Below are 21,626 nucleotides of genomic sequence, written 5' to 3'. Positions count from 1 at the left end.
CTACTTCTCTGGAGAGGGTGAGGTAAAGGCTTATCTGCTAAATGTGGTGGGGAGAAATTGGTGATACTGTCTGATCTGACGTTTTCAGTTTTCATTCTGTCCTCAACATGGGTTCGGATCTGATCCTTGGACCTGACTTGGCTGTTACTATAGCCCATGGCCACCAAAAGTTCTTAAGCTTCTCCCTACCCACATAGCCGGCCTTAGGCATAGGCCAACTAGGCAGCCAGCTAGGGCACCGCTCTAGCAGGGGCTGTTTTCCAGTATTTATCTGGTGTAGGTAGACATGGTTTGTCCTGAGATCTCAAACCTAAAGCTGACAGAGTGGTATCTCCAATTCCATTAATAGCCAGACAACCCTCTCTTACCCTGTCTGTCACATACTTTTATCTGCCCATAAGGCTTCTACAAACAATTCTACAGAAGTAAATGTAAAATGTTTGTTTTTTGGGCACAGCAGAAACACATTGATCCCTTCTCAGCTCCTGTACAGAGTTTACTTGAATTTTTGACAACCATCTTTAATGAGGGAGCTAGCTCCTCAACAGTTATAATTATTTGGCAGCCATCTCCAATTTACTTTTGTTTTGAGAATTCTTCATTGGCTTCATCTAAACTCTGTAAAACCTTTTTTGAGAGACACCCGCCTGCTGAGACCTCCATATAAAGATCCTCCTCCACCATGGGATTTAAATTGGGTGCTGCAAGACTTAATTCATTCTCCCTTTGAACCAGTAGCTAAGTGTGTGTGTGTGTGTGTGTGTGTGTGTGTGTGTGTGTGTGTGTGTGTGTGTGTGTGTGTGTGTCTTTTGGCTTTTCCAGTTAGGGGTCGCCACAGCGGAACTCCGGTCCGCTAATGATTGGCAGTTGATTTTTTTACGTGCCGAGTTGCCGGCCCTGACGCACAATTTTCAACGAAGGTACAAACCAGTAGCTAAGTGTGATCTTAAATTTCTGACCAGGAAAATATATTTGTATTGGCCATCACCTCTGCTAGAAGCATTTCAGAACTTCAAGCATTGCCCTCTAAACCTCCTTAATTGATTTTTCATAAGGATAAAGTAACATTACGCACCAACACTTTCCTTCCTAAGGCGGTGTCAGAATTCAACATTAACCAGTCCATAAATCTGCCAGTTTTCTTTCCTACATCTGTAAACAAAGGTGAATACATGTTATATTTATTGGATGTCCACAGACAGTTACATTTTTACCTTTACAGAACAAAAGAAATTAGTAAGACAGACAATTATTTGTGTCTTTTGCAGATTATAAGTTGGAAAATCAGTTATAAAGGTTACTTTAGTCATATGGCTGATGGATTGCTTATCATTTATCTACAACAAATTGCCACTGTCCTTACCAAGACTTTTAAGAGCCCATTCAACTAGGTCAGTGGCGACTTCTTCAGTGTTTCTCTCTAGAGCTTCCATGGATGACATATGTTTGGCTGCAACCTAGGCCAATCCTCATACTTTTATCACTCATTACAAACTGGATCTGGTCTTGGGGGGAAGAGCAGCCTTTGGCTCAGCTGTGCTCAGGAATATCCTTCCTTAGAGTCCACCTGGGAATTTAGGTAGCTGGGGACTCTGTCCCATATGTTGAGGGTAGAATGAAAATTGACATCATCAGATGAAGAAGTTATGTACTTACCATAATGTTCTATCTGTGTTGTCCATTTTCATTCTTCCTCAGCTCCCCACCCATCGACCTGCATCCTTTTTCATTATGGACTTTTGGGAGAACAAGAGACTATAAGGACACCACTGTGTCCCATGTTGAGCTCCAGATAATGGCTTCTTCTGTCAGAAATATTATATTAATATTTCTTTCTTTATATCAACCAACAAACAAGATCTGAGGTATGTTAGGAGTTTGCATTATGAGTAGGAAGGAGCTCAAAAGCTTTTTGTTGGCCACAAGCTATAGTAATGACCAAGTCAGATCTGAGGATCAGATCCAAACTCATATGTTGAGGAAGAATGAAAATGGAAAACACAGATGGAACATTATGGAAAGGACGTAACTTCCTCTTATGGCCTGTCAGGAATGGATGAAGACTTTTTTCCTGAAGGTGGACAAGAGGTGTCACCTGTGGTGACAAGGCAACAGATGCTGAAGATGGAAGCTGCTGAGGTGTGCCAGCAGCAGGATACCTGCATTGGAACATGGAGTGCTTTCCAGAGTGATTTGATGAGTCACTTAAGTGCACTCTAGCTGTCAGGCCACTGGAAGAGCAACTGGCCAGTGACATCTACCAACTTGGTGTGTAATGCCTTGGATTATTGCCTTCTGGGCTGGACTGGCACTTAGCCATGCCTACGTGACAGATCTGTGGCTTAACAGGTAGCACACTTACCTTTGGTGCTGGAATATCAGAAGATTTTGTTCTGTTCCCACACCAGATAGTGGAATTATTTTTCCAGTACTGACAATGCAGTGCAGGATAAAGGGATGGTGCACTTTGGTATGTACCATCCTTTAGTAGAGATGATATATCAAGGTTTATTCTACCTAAAATAGTGTCAGCAGAGAAGGATGTGAAAGGTCCTATGGCATTTATTGAAAAGAGTAGGGGTCTTTAATTTATATACAAAAATAACTCTTATTTTCAAAATATTTACAAAATATTTACAAGTGTACAAAGATATGTATATGTACACAAATTTTGTTGATGCAGTCAAACTAATTTTCATCCCTGTTAGACCCCCACTCCTTTTTCCATAACCACCATCTGATTTTACTTAATATTGTTGCTAAAATCCATTTACCACTAAACATAATTTAATTTATTCTTTCATTCCATATAACCCAAATAGCACAAATCTACTCTTTTAACATATTCTTTACTTCTACTCTTATAACATCCATATGTAATCATATCCATGTTTATTTTATCCACTTATTATATATCTTCAAAAATCTTCATTATATAGTTTTCTCCATAACTTTTTTACTCTTACATTTCAAAAACACATGTTCCGTAGTTTCTTCTTCATGACAATGTAAACATATTTTATCACTTTTCTACTTATAAGACATATTTCCTTTTACTGGCAATTTATCTATTACTAGTCTGCACAAAAAATCTTGACATACTACTTTCTGATTACACCATTTGCTTCTCATTTTTATAGCTTAATATTTCCATCTGTTATATTTCCTATGGTTTTACATTGTAATGTTTTATCATTACATTATTAGACCATACTTTTCAATCTTTTTAATATCATCAATTTCTATTTTCCACAAAAATATTTTTTCTTGTTAACATTTAATGTGAGAGTGTTCAATCTCGCCTTTGTTCTTACACATGGGTTCGGAGCCGATCCTCGGCTCCGTGCCGGCCGACTGCAAGCTCTGCATCGAGAAGAAGCTCGAGGACATCTAATACCCACAATCCCCCTCTGCCTTTACCTCAGATCTAGTTTGCCGCTGCTGCATACGCATCGCTGGAGGCTAGCTCGAGGCTGTTCAGATAAGATTTTTTATCTATTCTGTTCTAAATTTCAGGAATTTTCTTAAATCTAGTTACTTAAGTTAGAGTAGGTGTGTGAGTGTCAGGAATTCTCGATACTTAGAATAAGTTGACTTAGTTAACTTTCGAGTTAGAGTTTTTCGGGGCCTAACCCTTCTTGGACTTGTGACTAGAAACTTATTGTAGTCTTGCCTTTTGGCAGTTATCGGATTTGACTTTGACTAAAAACTTGTGTAGTCTTGTTTTTAGCTAATATCAACGGACTCTTATTCCCGGATTTGACATACTACTGGATTGGACTTTTTACTGGACTGGACTGTCTTTTCTTTTCTTAATATGTCTGAAAAGATGAAATCTGGTTTTAAACGTTGTCAGTGTGGCCAAAATGTCGGTCACAGACAACCACAGTTCCTGTGTCTACTGTCTTGGCCCTCTCCACTTACAAGAGGACTGCTCTATTTGTCACTCTTTTAGTGGGAGGGTCATGACAGATAGGCGCAGGAAACTGATGGATAGAGGATTGCTGAAACCCTCTTTCCAGGAGGCTTTGGATGCTTCAGACCAGGCATCCAAGTTCGAAGGCGTCGGAGCCAAAATCATCGGCTCCGAGCTCTTCGAGTCTAGTTAGATCACCGGTTCCACAGACTTCGGGGCCGAGTGTTCAACTGTTGGCAGTTCCCGAGCCTCGAGTCTTGGAACCGGTGACGGAGCTCCCTCCACCGACTCTGTTGAGGTCGGCTCCGTCTTCGATCCCTTCGACTTGTTCTTCTAGAGCCCTTTCCGACACCGACGTGGACCGTGTGGTGTAGAAACTTATGGAGCATACGGCCCTGTCCAAACTTATTTCAGTCTCCTCTCAGTTGATGTCGAGACTTGAAGGCCTGCCGCTATCTCCATCTGTTCCTCCTCCGAGACCTGTTCAGTCTTCGGAGCCGGAAGAAGCTGACCTGATGGTTGTGGAGCCCTCGGTGCCAGAACCGTCTTTTGCTCGGTCGGCACCGTTTACCTCGACTCCATCCGATCCGGTACCGGAGTCTCGGGCCCGAAGATCTGTCCTTGGTTCCGGGACCGAGAGTCGGACCGATGTTTCGTTCCGACTCTTCCTCGGGCCTCGGCACGGATCGATTCGGTTCCGTCCTCGGGGTCGGTGCCTTCGGCTCCTGTTTCGGGGATTCTTCCCATTTCTTCGGAACCAGGAGATACCTCGACTCGGGACCCGGGGGCCTTCGACCTCATGAGGAAGGTGTTGTCTACCCAGACAACCACATCAGCAGGTACAGCTTCTCCTCCCGCAAAGGACCGCTTCCTCCTCTGCACCCACGGCCACGCCAAGCGCCGGGCACCAGTGTCTCAGCCACCCCTGGAGGGTGCCCCTCTTCCTCGGAGGCTTCTTCGGATGCTCCCCGAAGAAGTTCCTAGGAAAAGACTGTGTAAGAGGAGACACTTGGATTCTCCACAAGAATCCTTGACATCTGATACTGACTTAGATGAGTCAGAAGGGTCCCCTAAGTCACCTTCAGAGGATGTCTCTTTTTCTGACATCTTGGAGATCCTTAAACAGAGAGGTGACTGGCAAGCCCTTCCCCCTTCTGAGGATGAGTCAGTTTTGCTGAAGGCATTTGGTGCCCGTCCTTCCTCCTCCTGGGTCACTCCGCCTTTGATGAGTTAATGGAATTAACTGCTCGAAGGCGTGGAGACTCCTGACACGGTGGAACCTGTCCCTAGGAAGCCAAATAAGTACATCACGGCACCACAGGACAAAGCTTACCTTACCAAAGGAGTTCCAGTAGACGCCATGGTGGTGGCAGCGGCCACGAAAAAGGAGATGTCGGAGTCTTCCTCATCTGTCCATCCGCCTAACAAAGATTCTAGGACCATGGACAGATACGGGAAGCGCATTTTCAGTTCAGCGGCTTTCTATGCGTCCTGAACTATTTGACCCATTTCACACGCTTACAGAGGGATCTAGTCAAAGAGTTGGGAGATACCCTCCAGGGTGCTACAGATGCCGCTGTCTCAGAGAAAGTTACAGCGCATCTCAACACCCTTACGTCCATTGTGAACTCGTCCATGAGGCTGATATCCTATGCAGCCGAAGGATCGAGTAGGGCAGCGGCTTCAGCGATTGCTCTTCGTAGGCAATCCTGGATGCGCTTATGTTCATTTGCGGAAGCCTTCAAGTCTTCCTTTACTAACGCCCCATTTGATGGAGCCACACTTTTTGGCCCTAAAGTAAAGGAGACCCTTACCCGGTGTGAACAGGAGGGAAAGACTCTGTCTGCTGTTGGAGTCCGTTTTTCCACCCCTTCCAGACCGTACCCCAAAGGGCAACGTGGTCGGAAAATGTGGTTTCGAAGACCCCAAGGATCTTTCCCAAACACACAGGGTGATGCCCCTCTAGAGGCAGAGGGGCAGAGGTGGAAGACGCCGCCCTGGCGGCAGAGGGGTCCAAAACCAAGGTGACAGGGATAACCTCCCTGGCAAACCTTTTCAGCACTCCTGAGAGGAGGCCCGACTGTCCTGCTCTGGAGGCAGTCGGGGGTCGCTTAGCTTTATACCCTCAGGCCTGGCAAAACCTTTCCTCAGACAATTGGGTAAAAAGCATTATTACCAGAGGTTACAAGATCCCATTTCTATCCACCCCCATTCCAAAGAGAAAACTCCCAGATGTACCACCCCATCTGCGAGACCCAGCAGCTACAGAAATTTCAAAGCTGCTAGAAAAGAGTCATCCAACCAGTCCCAGCGGACCAAATAGGATTCGAACTTACTCAAGGTTCTTTTTAGTTCCAAAGAAAACAGGGGACTGGAGGCCAATTCTGGACCTAAGTCATCTCAACACCTTTGTCAAGAAGGAAAAGTTCGAATGGTCACGCTTCAATCGATCCTTCCATTCTTACGGAAGGACGACTGGATGTGCTCAATAGATCTGAAGGACGCATACTACCACATCAAAATGGCCAGGGCGTCCAGAGATCACTTGCGCTTCTGGCTGGGAGCCAGTCACTATCAGTTTCGAGCCCTGCCCTTTGGCCTGACCACAGCCCCCAGGGTCTTCACCAAATGCATGGCAGTGGTAGCGTCTCATCTGAGGCACCTAGGATTCCAGGTGTTTCCGTATCTGGACGACTGGCTCCTGTCTGCCACCACCAGGCGTCAACTGATACAAGCCAGGGATTATTCCCTACAACTTTGTACACACCTTGGCATTTCAGTAAATTTCGAAAAATCTTTGCTACAGCCATCACAGCATATCTTATTTATAGGAGCGGAATTAGACACGCGTCAGTTAGTTCTAAAACTTCCGACAGAAAGAATAGTAGCACTTCAATTCAACATTTCCCTTCTGCTGTCGTCCAGAAAATCCCCAGCAAAAATTGTTCTGAAAGTTTTGGGTCTCATGGCAGCTTCTCTCATAGCAATACCATTGGGAAGACTACACATGAGAGTGCTACAATGGCTTCTATTTGCACAATGATCATTCCAACAACTTCCACTGACTCACGAAATATTGATAACGAAAACATGCAGATCACACCTAATGTGGTGGTTACAGACTTGCAACCTATCCGGCGGAAGACCATTTGTGCTACCCACACCGTCAGCGACGATAACCACGGACGCTTCCCTGATAGGGTGGGGGGGCATCTTTCAGGGACAGACAGTCCAAGGCGAATGGACCAATCTGGAGTACAATCTGCACATCAATGTTCTGGAGTTGAGGGCAGTGTTTTTGGCGTTGCAACACTTTGCTCCCCTTCTTCCTCCAGGGACCATTGCAGTTCAGACAGACAACATGTCCGTAGTCTGGTACATAAACAAGCAAGGGGGAACCAGGTCTTACCAACTATGCAGAGAGGCCATGAGAATTTGGCAATGGGCAGAGTCCACCGGTCGCTTTCTGATCGCAACGCACATGCCGGGGTCATCCAACGTCATAGCCGACAGGCTGAGCAGGGCAATACTATTGCCTCACGAGTGGTCCCTCAAACAGTCAGTTGCGGAAAAGATTTTTCGCAAATGGGGCCAGCCTACCTGCGATCTGTTTGCGTCTCCAATGAACGCCAAATGCAGGAGCTACTTTGCCCTATTACCCCCTCCAGGGGAAGTCCCCAGGGACGCTGGTGCACGATTGGCCCGGTCTCCTATATGCTTTTCCTCCATTTCCCTGATTGCAAAGTTTCTACAGAAAGCAAACAACCTTCAGAGGACGATAATTCTCATTGCTCCGTTCTGGCCTCGTCAAATTTGGTTCCCTTTCTTGCATCACCGCATTCGGGGACCTTGGATGCTGGACCCAGAGCCAGATCTACTGACTCACTCGTCAGGAGTTCCTCACCCATCCCTGGAATCTCTCCATCTAGCAGCTTGGCTGCTCCGCTTCCTTTTAGCCAGGTCAATTCCCCTTACATCGGCGGTTCAAGATATTTTAGTAGCTTCTCATAAAGTTTCCACTACAAAACTTACACCAGTAAATGGAAACGTTTTGTCTTCTGGAGTCACATCAGTTGGACCCTGCTACAGCTCCGTTGAATAAGGTTTTAGAATTTCTGACGAATTATTTCATGAAGGAGCTTCCCCGGCTACCTTAAGAGTACAGTTAGCTGCCATTTCTAACTATCATGTAGAAGAAAGTGGTGCACCTATTATGGCTCACAGACTTTGTAAAGCCTTTTTGAAAGGTTCTTTTCATATCAGACCACCAGTCAGAAGTCCGACATCACCGTGGAATTTAAATTTATTGCTCTCTAAATTGATGTTACCACCCTTTGAACCAGCTTCAATTTGCACTTTGAAATTTTTGTCATGGAAAACATTATTTCTAGTGGCTATTACATCTGCTAGATGGGTGTCTGAGCTGCAGGCCCTTTCGGTCAAACATCCTTATTTAATTTTTCATTCTGACAGAGTATCCCTATGCACTAATCCATCCTTTCTTCCCAAAGTTTGTTCTACTAGTAATATTAATCAGTCCATTGAATTACCCACCTTCTTTAAAGACCACTCTAATAAATTAGAGTATATGTTGCACAAACTGGACGTCCATAGACAACTCAGATTTTATTTGGATAGAACAAAAGATCACAGGAAATCTGATCAGCTATTTGTATCTTTTGCTGACAGCAGAAAGGGTCTTGCAGTTACGAAACGAACTCTTTCGAAGTGGCTAACTGACTGTATCATTTATGTTTATGAAGATTCTGATCAAACATTATCAGTAAAACCCAGAGGACATTCTACCAGATCAATTTCTACATCTTTGGCTCATGCAGCTCGTTTACCTTTAGACACTGTGCGGCTGCTACTTGGGCTAAACCACATACATTTATATCTCATTACAAAGTGGACAGGGTTTCTAGAGATAGGGCAACCTTTGGTTCCACTGTGCTCAAGAACGTTCTCCCTTGAGTTCCTCAGGATCATGGAGCTAGGGACGCTACCCATGTGTAAGAACAAAGGCGAGATTGAACACTCTCACATAAAGAAGTTATGTCCTTACCATAACGTTCCATGTGGAGTGTTCATCTCGCTTGGTTATTACACTCCCACCCTTCCCACCCTTAGGAAGAACGATCGATTTGGTGCCTGGTCTGGAGTATTCTCCTTCTGCTGTTGCAGTATTAGTGTTACTATCATACCCTTGGTATGTTTGTATATATGTACTTATGTATATAGTTTGGCATGTGTGCGTGCTTGTTGTCTGGTTTGCTTGCAAACTAGATCTGAGGTAAAGGCAGAGGGGGATTGTGGGTATTAGATGTCCTCGAGCTTCTTCTCGATGCAGAGCTTGCAGTCGGCCGGCACGGAGCCGAGGATCGGCTCCGAACCCATGTGTAATAACCAAGGCGAGATGAACACTCCACATGGAACGTTATGGTAAGGACATAACTTCTTTTTTCATCATTTATACACTCATTTTCTCTTTTGCTCTTTGTTATTACACTCCAAAATTTATTATACTAATATTTATACAATTTTGCCACTAATCTCTCATCTTTTTATTTATCCACTTTAACACTTTGTACAACTTTAATGAAACGGCGTATACCACTGGGTTAATTAACCCTAAACCTCCGTCTTTATTTGCATACAAAACTCCTCGTTTTACTGGGATTAATCTATAACCCTATATAAATGAAAAAAATTTCTGCAATAATTCCTTTTCAAATACTGTTGGCAACATAAATACACTTGGCTAAATATGCCATTTTTCCCATCAGTATTGAATTGATCAAATAAGTCTTTTTTCTTGAATGATAATTTATATGTTCTCCAGAAAATGCAAGTTTGTTTTATTTCTTCTATTGTTTTTTCCAGTTGAATTCTACTTACATTTTTATTCCCAAAATTTATACCCAACATTTATCCCTCTATAGAATAAAACCATATCTAACACCATTAGCTAAATCCACTATAGCTAGAACTCATTTACTCTCAACCCTTCTTTATGCATCTCCCATCTACACTAACCTCTCCAAAAGAACCTCAACAAACTAGCTATATCCTATAATAACATTGCCAGATTTGCTACTAGCTCCCCTTATAGAACTCATCACTGTCTTAATCTAAAAAAACTAGGCTGGCTTGAACTTCCAAATCTGATACAATTTCATCAACTCTCAATAACTCACAAGGCCCTTAATCAGCCCAACAATACTCCCATACTCTCTAGCTTTATTACACCATATAGTAATCTCAAAAATTTACGATCATCAAACAAAATCCTTATGAATATAACTAAATCTAAAAACTTAGCAGGTGATTCCTTGTTCTCCAACTCTGTTGGAAAAGTATGGAATCAATTACCACCTGATCTTACATCCCAGACCTCTCTCCCACTTTTTAAAAAACATCTAAAACACTACTTCAATAACCACTGGTTATGCTCCTGTTGTAACCCTGACTAACAATTTCTTGTCTCTGACCTTCTACCTTCTCTAAATACTAAACTCCTTAAAACACCTTAATAGCCTTTTCTCTCATATAAATTATATAAGTGTACTATCAAACTAAGACCTACTAAGATTTGTAAAAAAAAAAAAAAAATTATTATTTTTACATAGAATTTATAATATAACTCTCTGTTATAATTATAGCTGTTTAAACGTTTTTTGATGTCTTTATTATTGCTGCATATGACTGTCTCATTGCTTTTTTCTTTCATTGTATGTTATTTCCTGGAGCTTTTCTCCCCGGGCCTCTACTGAAAATGGACATATAGCCAGTTAGACTAGCCCGGTCAACAAATGTAAAATAAAATAAAAATAAATAAATAAAATACCCAACATTTATTCCCAAATTTTATACCTAATCATTCATTGAAAAATATATGCCCCCAATCTTTACTACATCACCTAAATCTTTACTTTTCTCTTTATTTAAAGCTATCCATATCATCTCTAGACACTCGTATGTGCAAATTACTACTTCTTTTATCCACATTTTGTTTGTTGCAATTATTATAATGTCATCTGTATTCAGGTGTTATATATCATACCACGCCTCCTTCATTTTGTAATTTATTTCACATACCATCACATTCATAACTAATGCAAAGTGTATAAAACTCATTGGCCACCCTAGTCTTACACCCCTCTTCATATGTACCGCTTGGCTTATCCAGCCATTTACAAGTATTTTTACTTTATTATTACTGTACACAGTCATACATAATTTACTAACTTTCTCACTTATATTATATTCTGTCATTATTACCCATAAGATTTCATGTCCGATTGTGTCAAATGCCTTATTAAGGTCTCCTGGCCTGATTTTAACTTCTTCTTTTTTGTTCATAATATCATCCACAATTTATCGAACGATCAGTAATGATTCTTGTCAGCCCTTCCCCTTTACACTATCTTCCACATTTTCCATTTTAGTTTCAAATCTCTTTTGTATTATTTTCATAAAGATCTTATAATCATTATTATTCAGTACTGTTGGTCTCCAGTTTTTCAGTTCTCTTCGATCTTCCATATGAATTTAACTATTCCACTGCATAATTCTTTATACATAAAACCTTCATGTAACCATTCATTTAGAATTTTTAAAAAAATGTTTTTTGCCAATCTCATAAGTTTTTATGCATTTCATACCCTGTTCCATCTGGGCATGCAGCTGTATCCATATTTACCTGTCCTAATACTTTATCTAGCTCATTTAAAGAAATTTTATTTTCCAACTCTCTGCTTTCTTTTTCTGCTAACCTTTTTACTTTCCATGTTTTTTTTCACTGCCATCTTTTTTCTTTAAACATTTCTTGTACATATTGTGCTACACTATTCATAATATTTTCCTAAGTTATTTTTATTTCTCCTTTTACATTTTTTTTTATTTCTCTCATTATACTGCCGTCTTCCTTTACTAACCTGATTAAGTAGCTCAATACTTCTTTTATTTTCTTGGTAAAAATATCTTTGCTTATATAATAATTCTTGTATTTTTTCTTGATTTCTTTCATATAATTATTTTTCTTTATCAACATACTTTCTGTCATTATGTTCTAAATCTTCCAATGCATCATTATAAGTTCTTTTATATTTTTTCTTTCTCTACTTTTTTCAAATCATATTGCCACTGTACAAACATTTTTTTATATTTTCCTTAAATATCATCCACTATTCAGACTAATTTGTATAAACTGTTCTCATAGTAGTATGATCTTTTCATAATTGTATTACTAATCTCTTTCCTTCTCTATTCCATGCTTTGTCATTTATCCTTTTTATTCCTTTGCCTATTTTTATATATTCCATGTTTTCCTGTACCTTTATCATTATTGTGTGATGATCATAAAATCCTGTTTCAACTGCCTCCCCTTCTATAGCTAAACCTTCTGATACTATAAAGTAATATATTTCAGTTCTATATATATATATATATACCCCTTTTTGTAAGTCCATGAATTTCTGTCCCAAAGTTTTAACTTACCACATCTTATAACTTTTATTTTTCTTATATCATTTCCTTTCTTTTTACTCTTACATCTTAAATCACAATTAAAGTCTCCTATTATTATAATATTCATATTTATCACTATATAGTCTAAAATCTGATGAAATAAGCTTTCTCTTTCTTTACAATTAGTGTAAGCATATACTGTTATAATTCTATATATTTGTTCTTTCCATTTTAAATCTACACTAGTTAATCTTCCCATGTTTGCTAAAGTTACATCAAATATCTTTACTGTATTTCTACAGAATATGGCTATCCGAGAGCATCTCTCATTTCCTAAATTCCAGAATGTGTTTTCTTCCCATACTTTCTCTGTTTGCAATATTTTTTCATTTGTTAAAAATCTTGTGTCTTCAAATATAATTGCATTTATATCACATGGATTACACCACTCCAAAATTCCTATCCTTCTTATTGTATTCTTAATACTATTTACATTTACAGAAAGCACTCTAAAATTTTCATTTCCCTTTTTCTTAAATTCATGATTTCAGACGTTCATAGCTAATTACTGGGATAGCTTTCTTAATAGGCCATTTTAAGCCTAAAAATGTTTCTTTCTTCCCAAATATGAGATTCAAACAGTACCTTGTGTCTGTGAGTTAAACATCTTAATCATTATACCAAGCCCCAATATTTAGCTGTATATATTCTTTATCAATTTTCTTTCTTTTTTGTATTTATCCTTTTAAATTTTCTTTTTTCTCTCTCCTACCCATTTATCAATAGAATTCTTTTTTCCCTTTTATTACCTCCCAGTTTGTCTTCTTCATCACTTATTTCATAACCTTCTTCTGTGTCCTTTTTATTTATTTTCTCATTCAATTTTTCTTCTTTTCTACTACTAAAATTTCTTCTCTGTGTTCATTTCTCTCTTTTTCTTTACTCTTGTTTTCATTTTTGCAATCCATCCATAAATGTCCAATTTTGTTACATTTATAACATTTCAATTCACACTTTTTAGCATTGTGTCCCATTTCCCCACAAATATAATTTTCTTTAGTCACGTTTAGATATCAAATGTCCGTCTTTTCCACAAAAAAGCATGTTTAAGTTATTCCCAGTATTTAAAAAAATCCACTTTCCTCTCCACATTTATCATACTTGGTATATGTATAATTTTTTCTCTTTCTATTGTAAAGCAATATTGCAATCCCTGCCACCAGTCCATAAACCTCCTTTTTTCATAAACATTTGCATTGTCCAGTACTTCTTTACATACAATTTTCAAATGTCCTTTCAAAGTCTCTCTTTTTACCTTTGTTTGAAATTGCACATGGATCTTTTTTGTTTCCCTGTTAAATGCTTTATCACATAAATATTAATTGGTTTACAGTCTTTCTTTTTGTCATATTCTCCAAGAAATTTTTCCATTGAAAAAACAGTCTCAAGTATAATGTCACAAAATGTCTCTTTGTTAATAAGAATAAATGTGCTTTTAGACCCAAAGGAGCTATTAAATTGTCGCACACTTCATATCTGTCCACTTCTTTGTGTTCTTTACTTTGAATCCTTACCACATACTTCCATTTTTTTCTGCTTTCTTTTCTGCTACTCCACTTTTGCCTTCTTTTAGTTTCTCGGCATATGTTTTCTTTTCCATCTCACCACTATTCTTCAGGATTGTGTCTGCATCCTCATTTTGTATTTTATCAATAATTTCCCCCCAGGAAACATCTCCTTCATTTTCTGGTTCACTGCACCATTTCTTTAAATCAACCCACAATCCTCCTGACTTGAAAGTTGTAATTATACAGCCATTATTTGCTGACTCATCTCCATCAAACAGGTTTCTTTGAAACATTTCCTCAGAATCCTGCAGGTATTCTCTGGTCTCAGCATTTGCTTTCTCCTTCATTTCTTCCATCACTCCATCTCCTTCTCTCTTTATCTGCCTTGCTGTTTCTCCTGGCTGCTTCTGCTCCTGGAATGGAAACAGGAAGTGTTCCTCCAAAATGGGTCCTACTCACAACAACAACAAAGAGGGGAATTTTCCAAGTGTTCTGTACAAATTTCCCCTAACCAGTATGAATACCACCTAGGCTCTCCCCTGAAAAGTGTCTGTTGTCCTAGTGAGACTAATCTAGCCAACAAAAGAAGAAAAAGTAAGTAAAATAGAAGTCATGATCTTACAATTCCCTTTTGTGTCATTGCTCATAACTTGTTAGTTGCTAAGCCCTTGTCATCACTGTGCATCTGCCTTTGTCTGTATGACTCCCTCCATTGATTCCCTCAACTCTGAATGTACACCACCCCTGTATTTCTGTGTCTGTGTTCTGCATTGGTCTGTTCACACATGCTGCCTGCCCTTCTCCCTCTATCCTACACAAAGCCATTCTCCAATATTTGTCCCTTCTACCCTTCTCTTTAAATAATAAAAGTGGGATTTATCTCAGAAAACAAGTGTATGTACAGTACATCCTGTCCCACCATCTGTTTACTATTGCTCACCTTTTTTCACTCTGCTTGCTGTAGTACCCTTTTTTGCTTTCCTGCCTACCCCTTTTCTTCCTTACGTATACCATGAACAGGGTACTTAGTTGTTCTCTCCTTCATTGCTGTTACTATTGTGCACTGTGCTTTACCAAGCTTCCATACCTATGGCTGTCTACCACAGCCTAGTGCTGGAGGTTGAGGCATTGTGCAGAGTTGCATTAACTGCTTTGGGTATAGAGGGAGGATATTCTTACAATGTCATGTACATCACCCCTTTGCACTACTTTTTACATTTAACTTGTCTGCTTCAGTTTTTAGTTTTCTGTTGTATTATCTGTAAAAGAGATTTATTTATCCTTCTTCAATTTATAAAATCTGAAGCAGAGATGTTTACTTTTGAAAGAGGCATTTGTAGCTGGATCCATTATGCAGAGAGATGGAGCCCTGACTGGACCCAAGAAGTTCAGTTAACAGACATGATCACTGGAGAGTCAGCTAGGGATGATAAGAAGGATTGTCCCACTCCCTGGGGAAGAAAGGGGATTTCTAGCTAGGTCAGTGGAAACCAGTGACTTCAGCCCAGTTACATGAATAACAAATGCACCAGCAGATCATCCACAGACAGACAGAACTGCACATTAACAGCTTGGTATAGCGGAGCTAGGATGGGGCTGTGCATAGGGCTTAGCAAAAACATCTGAATGACTCATGGATGACTGCGCACCTTAGGTCGAGTCTCACCCACAGGTGGTAATACTATCACCATCCATTGGGAGAATGAATGACAAAATAGAGAATGGGCTTGACAGTTGATATGAAGAGGACCAAAACAGTTTTTAAAAGTAATATTACTTATTTTTGTCAGCACCTCTGATTCTTCTCATACTCTTGTTGAGTATGGTGCTTTCTTGATTGAGTGCATTGTTGCTATTATGTTATCCTGTCGATATAACAAGCTGTGTCATACTTCTCAACTGTTCAGGTTTTCGCAGATTGTTCAGATTTTTGCCTCTTAGTTTTGGTCTGTTCCTCATAAAATTTGTGGTTTCCTAACAAATCACTTAGGATTTAAATCACTAAATAATGATATGCATTTGAGTTTCAGACTTCACATCTTTCAGAAGATGCATGCTAAAACAAATCCTATTATTCTAGCAGCTTTGTAAGAGCAAAATTTAAAATCTGTCCCTATTTTTATGCCTTTGTCCTCCCATTATTTTAGGCTTTGTCCAGATTTCTTGCACTAAGAGATTGAGAGGTATGGCTATGTGCTATCTGCACAACAACATAACTAGGCTGTACTGTAAACTTTTCAGTTTTCTCTTATGACCCGCTATTTTTATATTATGTTATATTTCAGGGTGTACACTAGACTTAATAGATTTTTTTTGTGAATATCCCTTATATGCACCAGTACCCATGGATGCAATCTTCATATTCTTTCCCCAGTTAAATATTTTGGTAGGAAACAAGGACAGAGTAGACTGAATGACAGTCATAGCTCAATAAGAAGAGAAAAACTTTCTTTGGAAGATTAAGTACTCCACTTTGCAGGTGAACATCTTTCACACCTAAATGTAGCAACTGCTTCTAATAGGTACAGACAAATCTCTAACCCTGGTAGACAGTAACCTGCCTGCACCCTACTATTCAGCTGTCTCTGAGTCAGTCTTTTCTCTACATTTCTTAGCACATTAGCCTTGTGGACTGCTGACCATATGTTTGAATCTTACTTTATGTTTCCGTCAGTTTTTCCTAAACTGTATAGTGCAAGTCATTTTCTTTTGCTATGTGCATAGAAATTGCATCATGTGGGGTTGGTCAGCTGAGTCAAGGAAACTGGATGGCAGTTAGGGAAAAAGACAACATAGTCATCAGTATTGCTTCTTAGGGACAGAGGCTGGGAGGGGTGAAACTAACACCCCTCCCTAATACTAATAGTACTAATCTATGCAATAATAGTACAAATCTAATACTAATCTATGAACCTATGAATCCTCAGCAGTCAAGTGTGTAATCTAGTGCAAGTATTTATTAGGCAGTCCATGAAAGGATATATCCGTGTACAGCAGTGAGCCTTAACTCAGATACTTTACCCTACCAGTTGTGAGTGCTGCCATTTATGTTAAAGATCATTGGTCTACACTGGGAATAATGATGATCTGGTTGAGCATCTGATAACTCAAAACACCCTTTCCTCTTAGAAAGGCAAGTTCACCTAAGATTCATCGTTCTTCTCCCCTGCCATATTTCTTCCTGGAGTGCCCAGGCTGCTAATCAAGCTTGGGTTGCCTGTGTTGTGGTCAGGGCTTTATCCCTCTGCCTCACAGAACCCATATGTAGTATAAATTATTTGTGGGAAAAATACAAAGAAGTAATGTGCAACTAAATCACTAGCAAAGTCTGTGACTCATTTAGAGCTGTAATATGTTGAATATAGAGCTTTGAGAGGGGAAAGTGTGCTTTATGTATAGTTATTATGCATTCCTATGCAATGGATATTATGTCTGCAAAATTATGAGAAAGAGTAAAGCAGAAGGAGTTGCATGTGTTTAGTTAGCTGTGTAATTTTGCACAACTTAATTTCATAATAATCTGCATAAATAAATATTGGAATAACCTGCCAGACTTTCTTGTATAAACATATTATTACTGAATTTAAGTCACCATATGGATGATGAAAAATATTCTAGCTATATATAAATGGATGACACATTGTAATGGATTTTTGCGTGCAGACTTGTATTTAACCTTTGCCTTGTAATTAAATGCTGTATTTACTTTACATGATTACTTGATGTTTCTCACCTCCCTGTTTCTCTCTGTTCAACAGATAACAATTGAGCGAGAGAGTGGTTTGGATGTAAGTGGCCCTAAACATGGAAAGACTGATTTTGATAATATGCCTCATGTTGGTGGAAACATGTGGGCTGGAGGAACAGGTTAGTCTTTTCTGAAGTACAATATAATGCACATTTCTTACTGTGTTTAATGAACTGTCTACTTGTATATATAAAGTTAAAACAACCAACTCTTCTGAAGGTTATTAATGTACATTTTGTGACATTAAAACCAAGAACTTCTGAAAGCTGGAATAGGTTTAAAAAAGGGTATTTTTGTAATGTGTTCCTAGAATTTAATTTATGTTTTTCTGTACAAGGTGAAGCGAAATTCTTCACACATTTGAGATGGGATTACAGCCTGTGATGCAGTGCACCTGGAAAGTTTTATTGTGTTTATGCACTGGACCCATGGTATAAAGAGAACAAGACAAAGAAAGTGAACTCTTACTTCCAGCTGTCATGCTAATGTATAGTCTCAGTTCAGCTACATAACATGGCTGTGAAATCAGCTTTTAAGACTCTTATTGTTCCTTCCATACTTTCACACAATACACTGAAGAAAAGATCATTCTTTTAGAATTATTTTCAAGAGGTAGTCAGCTGCATGTATATTCCCTGAGGTGACTTGTTGAGACAAGTGTCCTCTTGTGAGGGACTCATTGCCCAAATGGACATGAGTTTGTGTGTGCTTTTATTTTCATTAACAGTGACTAACTGCTGTTGCTGAGTCTAATGAATTGAATGTCCAAGGGGAGGGGACAGTGAGAGAAATTCACTAACATGGGATGAACTGCAGAGCGCTAACACATAGAAAAAGGAATGTGGCAGTCTGAGCACAGTCCCCTGACAATGTGATGTAGTAGTACCACATAAATCATATGTGACTACCGAGCACAGTTGATCCACGAATGCAGGCTTACCGTTTAGGGGTGTATGTACACAAGCAGCAGGGGTCCCATATCTTAATGCTGTGGAGTAAGCTGTGTACTACAGCAGCTTCTGAATGTACATCTCCACCGTGAGTGCAGTTCTATAGCCACAGCAACAAACAGACTGTGTACTAAGAATGAGTGTTAATGGTACTTGGACCAGGGTAATTGGATGTGTGACAAGGAAGTGAATGTGGGGACCATGGAATGTAGTCAAGTCAAGTCAAGTCAAATTTTATTTATATAGCACCTTACAGACATAATATGCCACCAAAGTGCTTTACAAAAATACAAAATAAGATACAAATACAATCAACATACATTACTAAAAGCGACAAATCTTCTGAGCGCCCAGCAGGAACATAAGGTTGCAACATCTCTGATAAATGAACAAGCTGCAAACAAGATAAGGCACCCTGACTCACTCCAAATAAAATGGAGTTACAGTAATCTAAATGTGAGGTTATAAAAGCATGCACCACAATTTCTAGATCACACCTAGACAGAAAAACTGATAAAAGAGGATGCCACTACCCTATTAATATGACCCTTAAAGCAGAGATCTTTATCCATTTTACCCCAAATTAATAACAGAATCCTTCAAATAGGAGTCAATTCACCACAATCTGTCATAATAGAGTCATTAGCACCACTTCTGTCTTTCCTTCATTAAGACTCAAGAAATTTTCCACCATCCATGTTTTAAGCTCACATAGGCAATCCAACCTTAGATATTGATCGACCATCAGCCTCATCCAAGGTAAATAAAGTTGACAATCATCAGCATACAGATGAAAGTCAATACCATATTCCGTAAGATGTCTCCCAGAGGCAAAATATAAATGCAAAACAACAAATGCCCCAAGATTGAACCCTGTGGAACTCCCAGGAAGATGGAAAAATCAGATGAAAAACCACCCAACTGAACACATACCATTCTATCAGAAAGATAAGACCTAAACCAATTTAACGCCGAACCATGATCAACTGTATCAAAAAATCCAACAACACTAATAATACAGATTTTCCTCCATCATTTGCAAGAAAAATGTCATTCATAACTTTCAGCTGTCTCAGTACTATGTAATGGTTTAAAACCAGATTGTAAATTTTCTAAGAAATTATTTTTATCTAAAATATCCAACAATTGTCCATAGACACATCTCTCCATCACCTTACTCAAAAAAGGTAACTTAGAAATTGGCCTATAATTAGCTAATACAGATGCATCAAGGCCGATTTTTCAATAGTGGATGTATAACCCAAAGTCATTGGGTGCCACTGTTAAAGATACATCCTTATAAACAAACGATGATAAAACATTGTCAGGAGAGCCACTAGGCTTAGCCTCATTTATCATTTTAACCAAATCTGGCAATAATATTGGATTAAAAGTACATAATTTCTTCGAAACAGGAATCAATGGACCCTGTAAAGAAACCATAGACACAGTCTTTCTTAAATTAGCAACCTTATCCATAAAATATTTAAGAAAATCATTACATATTGTAGTTGAAGCCTGAACTGGAAAATAATCTTGAGCATTTAAAACAGAATCAATTACATCATACAAAATCCTAGGATTATGTGAATTTTCAGAAACAAGGTTAGAAAAATATATATTTTTTGCAGATTTTACAGTATTCTGATAAACCTTCCAACTTTCCCTCAAAGCAATTAGATATATGGAAAGCTTATTCTTTTTCCACTGCCTGAATGTACAGTAATGACATACAACTTCTAGATGGTGCATGAGTAGGGAATAATGTGAATCCTGAATTTGTAAAAAGGGAAGAATCCTTTTTAAAAGATATAAAGTTGAACTTCTCCTATAAAAAAGGAAGAAGTATAAAGGACGTTCTAGTCCATGGGGAGCCAGCAGGTGTATTTTAAAGGAAAATGGCCCTGTGGAGGATGTTCAGCTTGCAGATATGTAGTTAGGACTTTTCCAATTATAAATGGAAAAAAATTTCAAGAACAATAACAGTATTGTTGTAAGAGTGAGGGAGTGATATATGGATTAAGATGTCCCTGTGGAAAATTCTATGTGGGTGAAAGTAAGAGACATTTTGCAACTAGAATAAAAGAGCATGTAAGAGACATTAGAAATAATAGGCAGGTTAGCCCAGTGGCAGAACATTTTAATAAGCATTATGAAGGGGATCCTGTAGGCTTACAGGCAACGGTGCTTGAACAATTTAGGAATGAGTATTTGACAACAAATGGTATTAAATACCATTTACAGAGGAAGGAGTTTATCTTTATTTTAAAATATAGCACACTCCACCCTAAGGGTCTTAATAAAGAATGTAACTGGAGGTGTTTTTTATGATGTTTTTTCTTTAAGACCGAAGTGCTTAATTGTATTAATTGTTTAATAGAGTATATGTTATTATATAAAAGGAAATGGTATTACTCTGTAAAGGCTAATAGTAGCCGAGGCGCTAGAGGATTTTACTGTGCATTTTTCATGGTGTTTCTGTCCTAATAAAAAGAATGGTGTTTTATTTCGAAATTTGGACTCTCTAGTTTTAGTGTGGAGTGTTTTACAATGACTGCATCGTTTGTTGGTGGTTTCATAAAATATTGTGAATCCTGCTGAGATTCTTCTCGAATGGCCCTCCTTACCTCTACATACCAGATTTGACACTATGGGTTTGGCAAAGAGAGATGGGTTTGGCATAATGGTTAAGGTCTTCAGCTCACAGAGACAAGGTACAAGGTTTGATTCTGATCTTGGAATATCGGCTAGGCTTAAAATGACAAAGTAGTTAGCCTAGTATTCACCTGTGAACCTATTAAGTTTCTCTGTTGTGTAGGGCAGCAGGATATGTCTTTCAAGGTATACAGACAGATATTGAGTGAGTATTCCTTGACATGTTATATTATTCTGTTGTCAACTCTTTTTGCTGTCTAGAGTAGCTGTCTTTAATTGATCTGTGGTCTTTGTGACCATGTTTCTGGATCATGACACTG

The 21,626-nt window shown here is 39.0% G+C and overlaps 1 protein-coding gene across 1 annotated transcript in view; it reads left to right on the top strand.

The window, feature by feature from the left end:
• VWA8 (von Willebrand factor A domain containing 8) overlaps positions 1-21,626 on the top strand; it is a 3,458,065-nt gene that overhangs the window by 2,852,684 nt on the left and 583,755 nt on the right. The window contains exon 38 of the mRNA XM_044071701.1: positions 17,712-17,820. Within this exon, the coding sequence (XP_043927636.1) occupies positions 17,712-17,820 (109 nt within the window). The remainder of the gene's footprint in view (positions 1-17,711; positions 17,821-21,626) is intronic.

Source organism: Protopterus annectens, chromosome 5.part0 (assembly GCF_019279795.1).
Source record: "Protopterus annectens isolate FY-2018-M chromosome 5.part0, PAN1.0, whole genome shotgun sequence".
Classification (NCBI taxonomy): Eukaryota; Metazoa; Chordata; order Ceratodontiformes; family Protopteridae; genus Protopterus; species Protopterus annectens.
The sequence above is the reverse complement of the archived record's forward strand: the minus strand, read 5'-3'. Positions and strand labels throughout refer to the sequence as shown.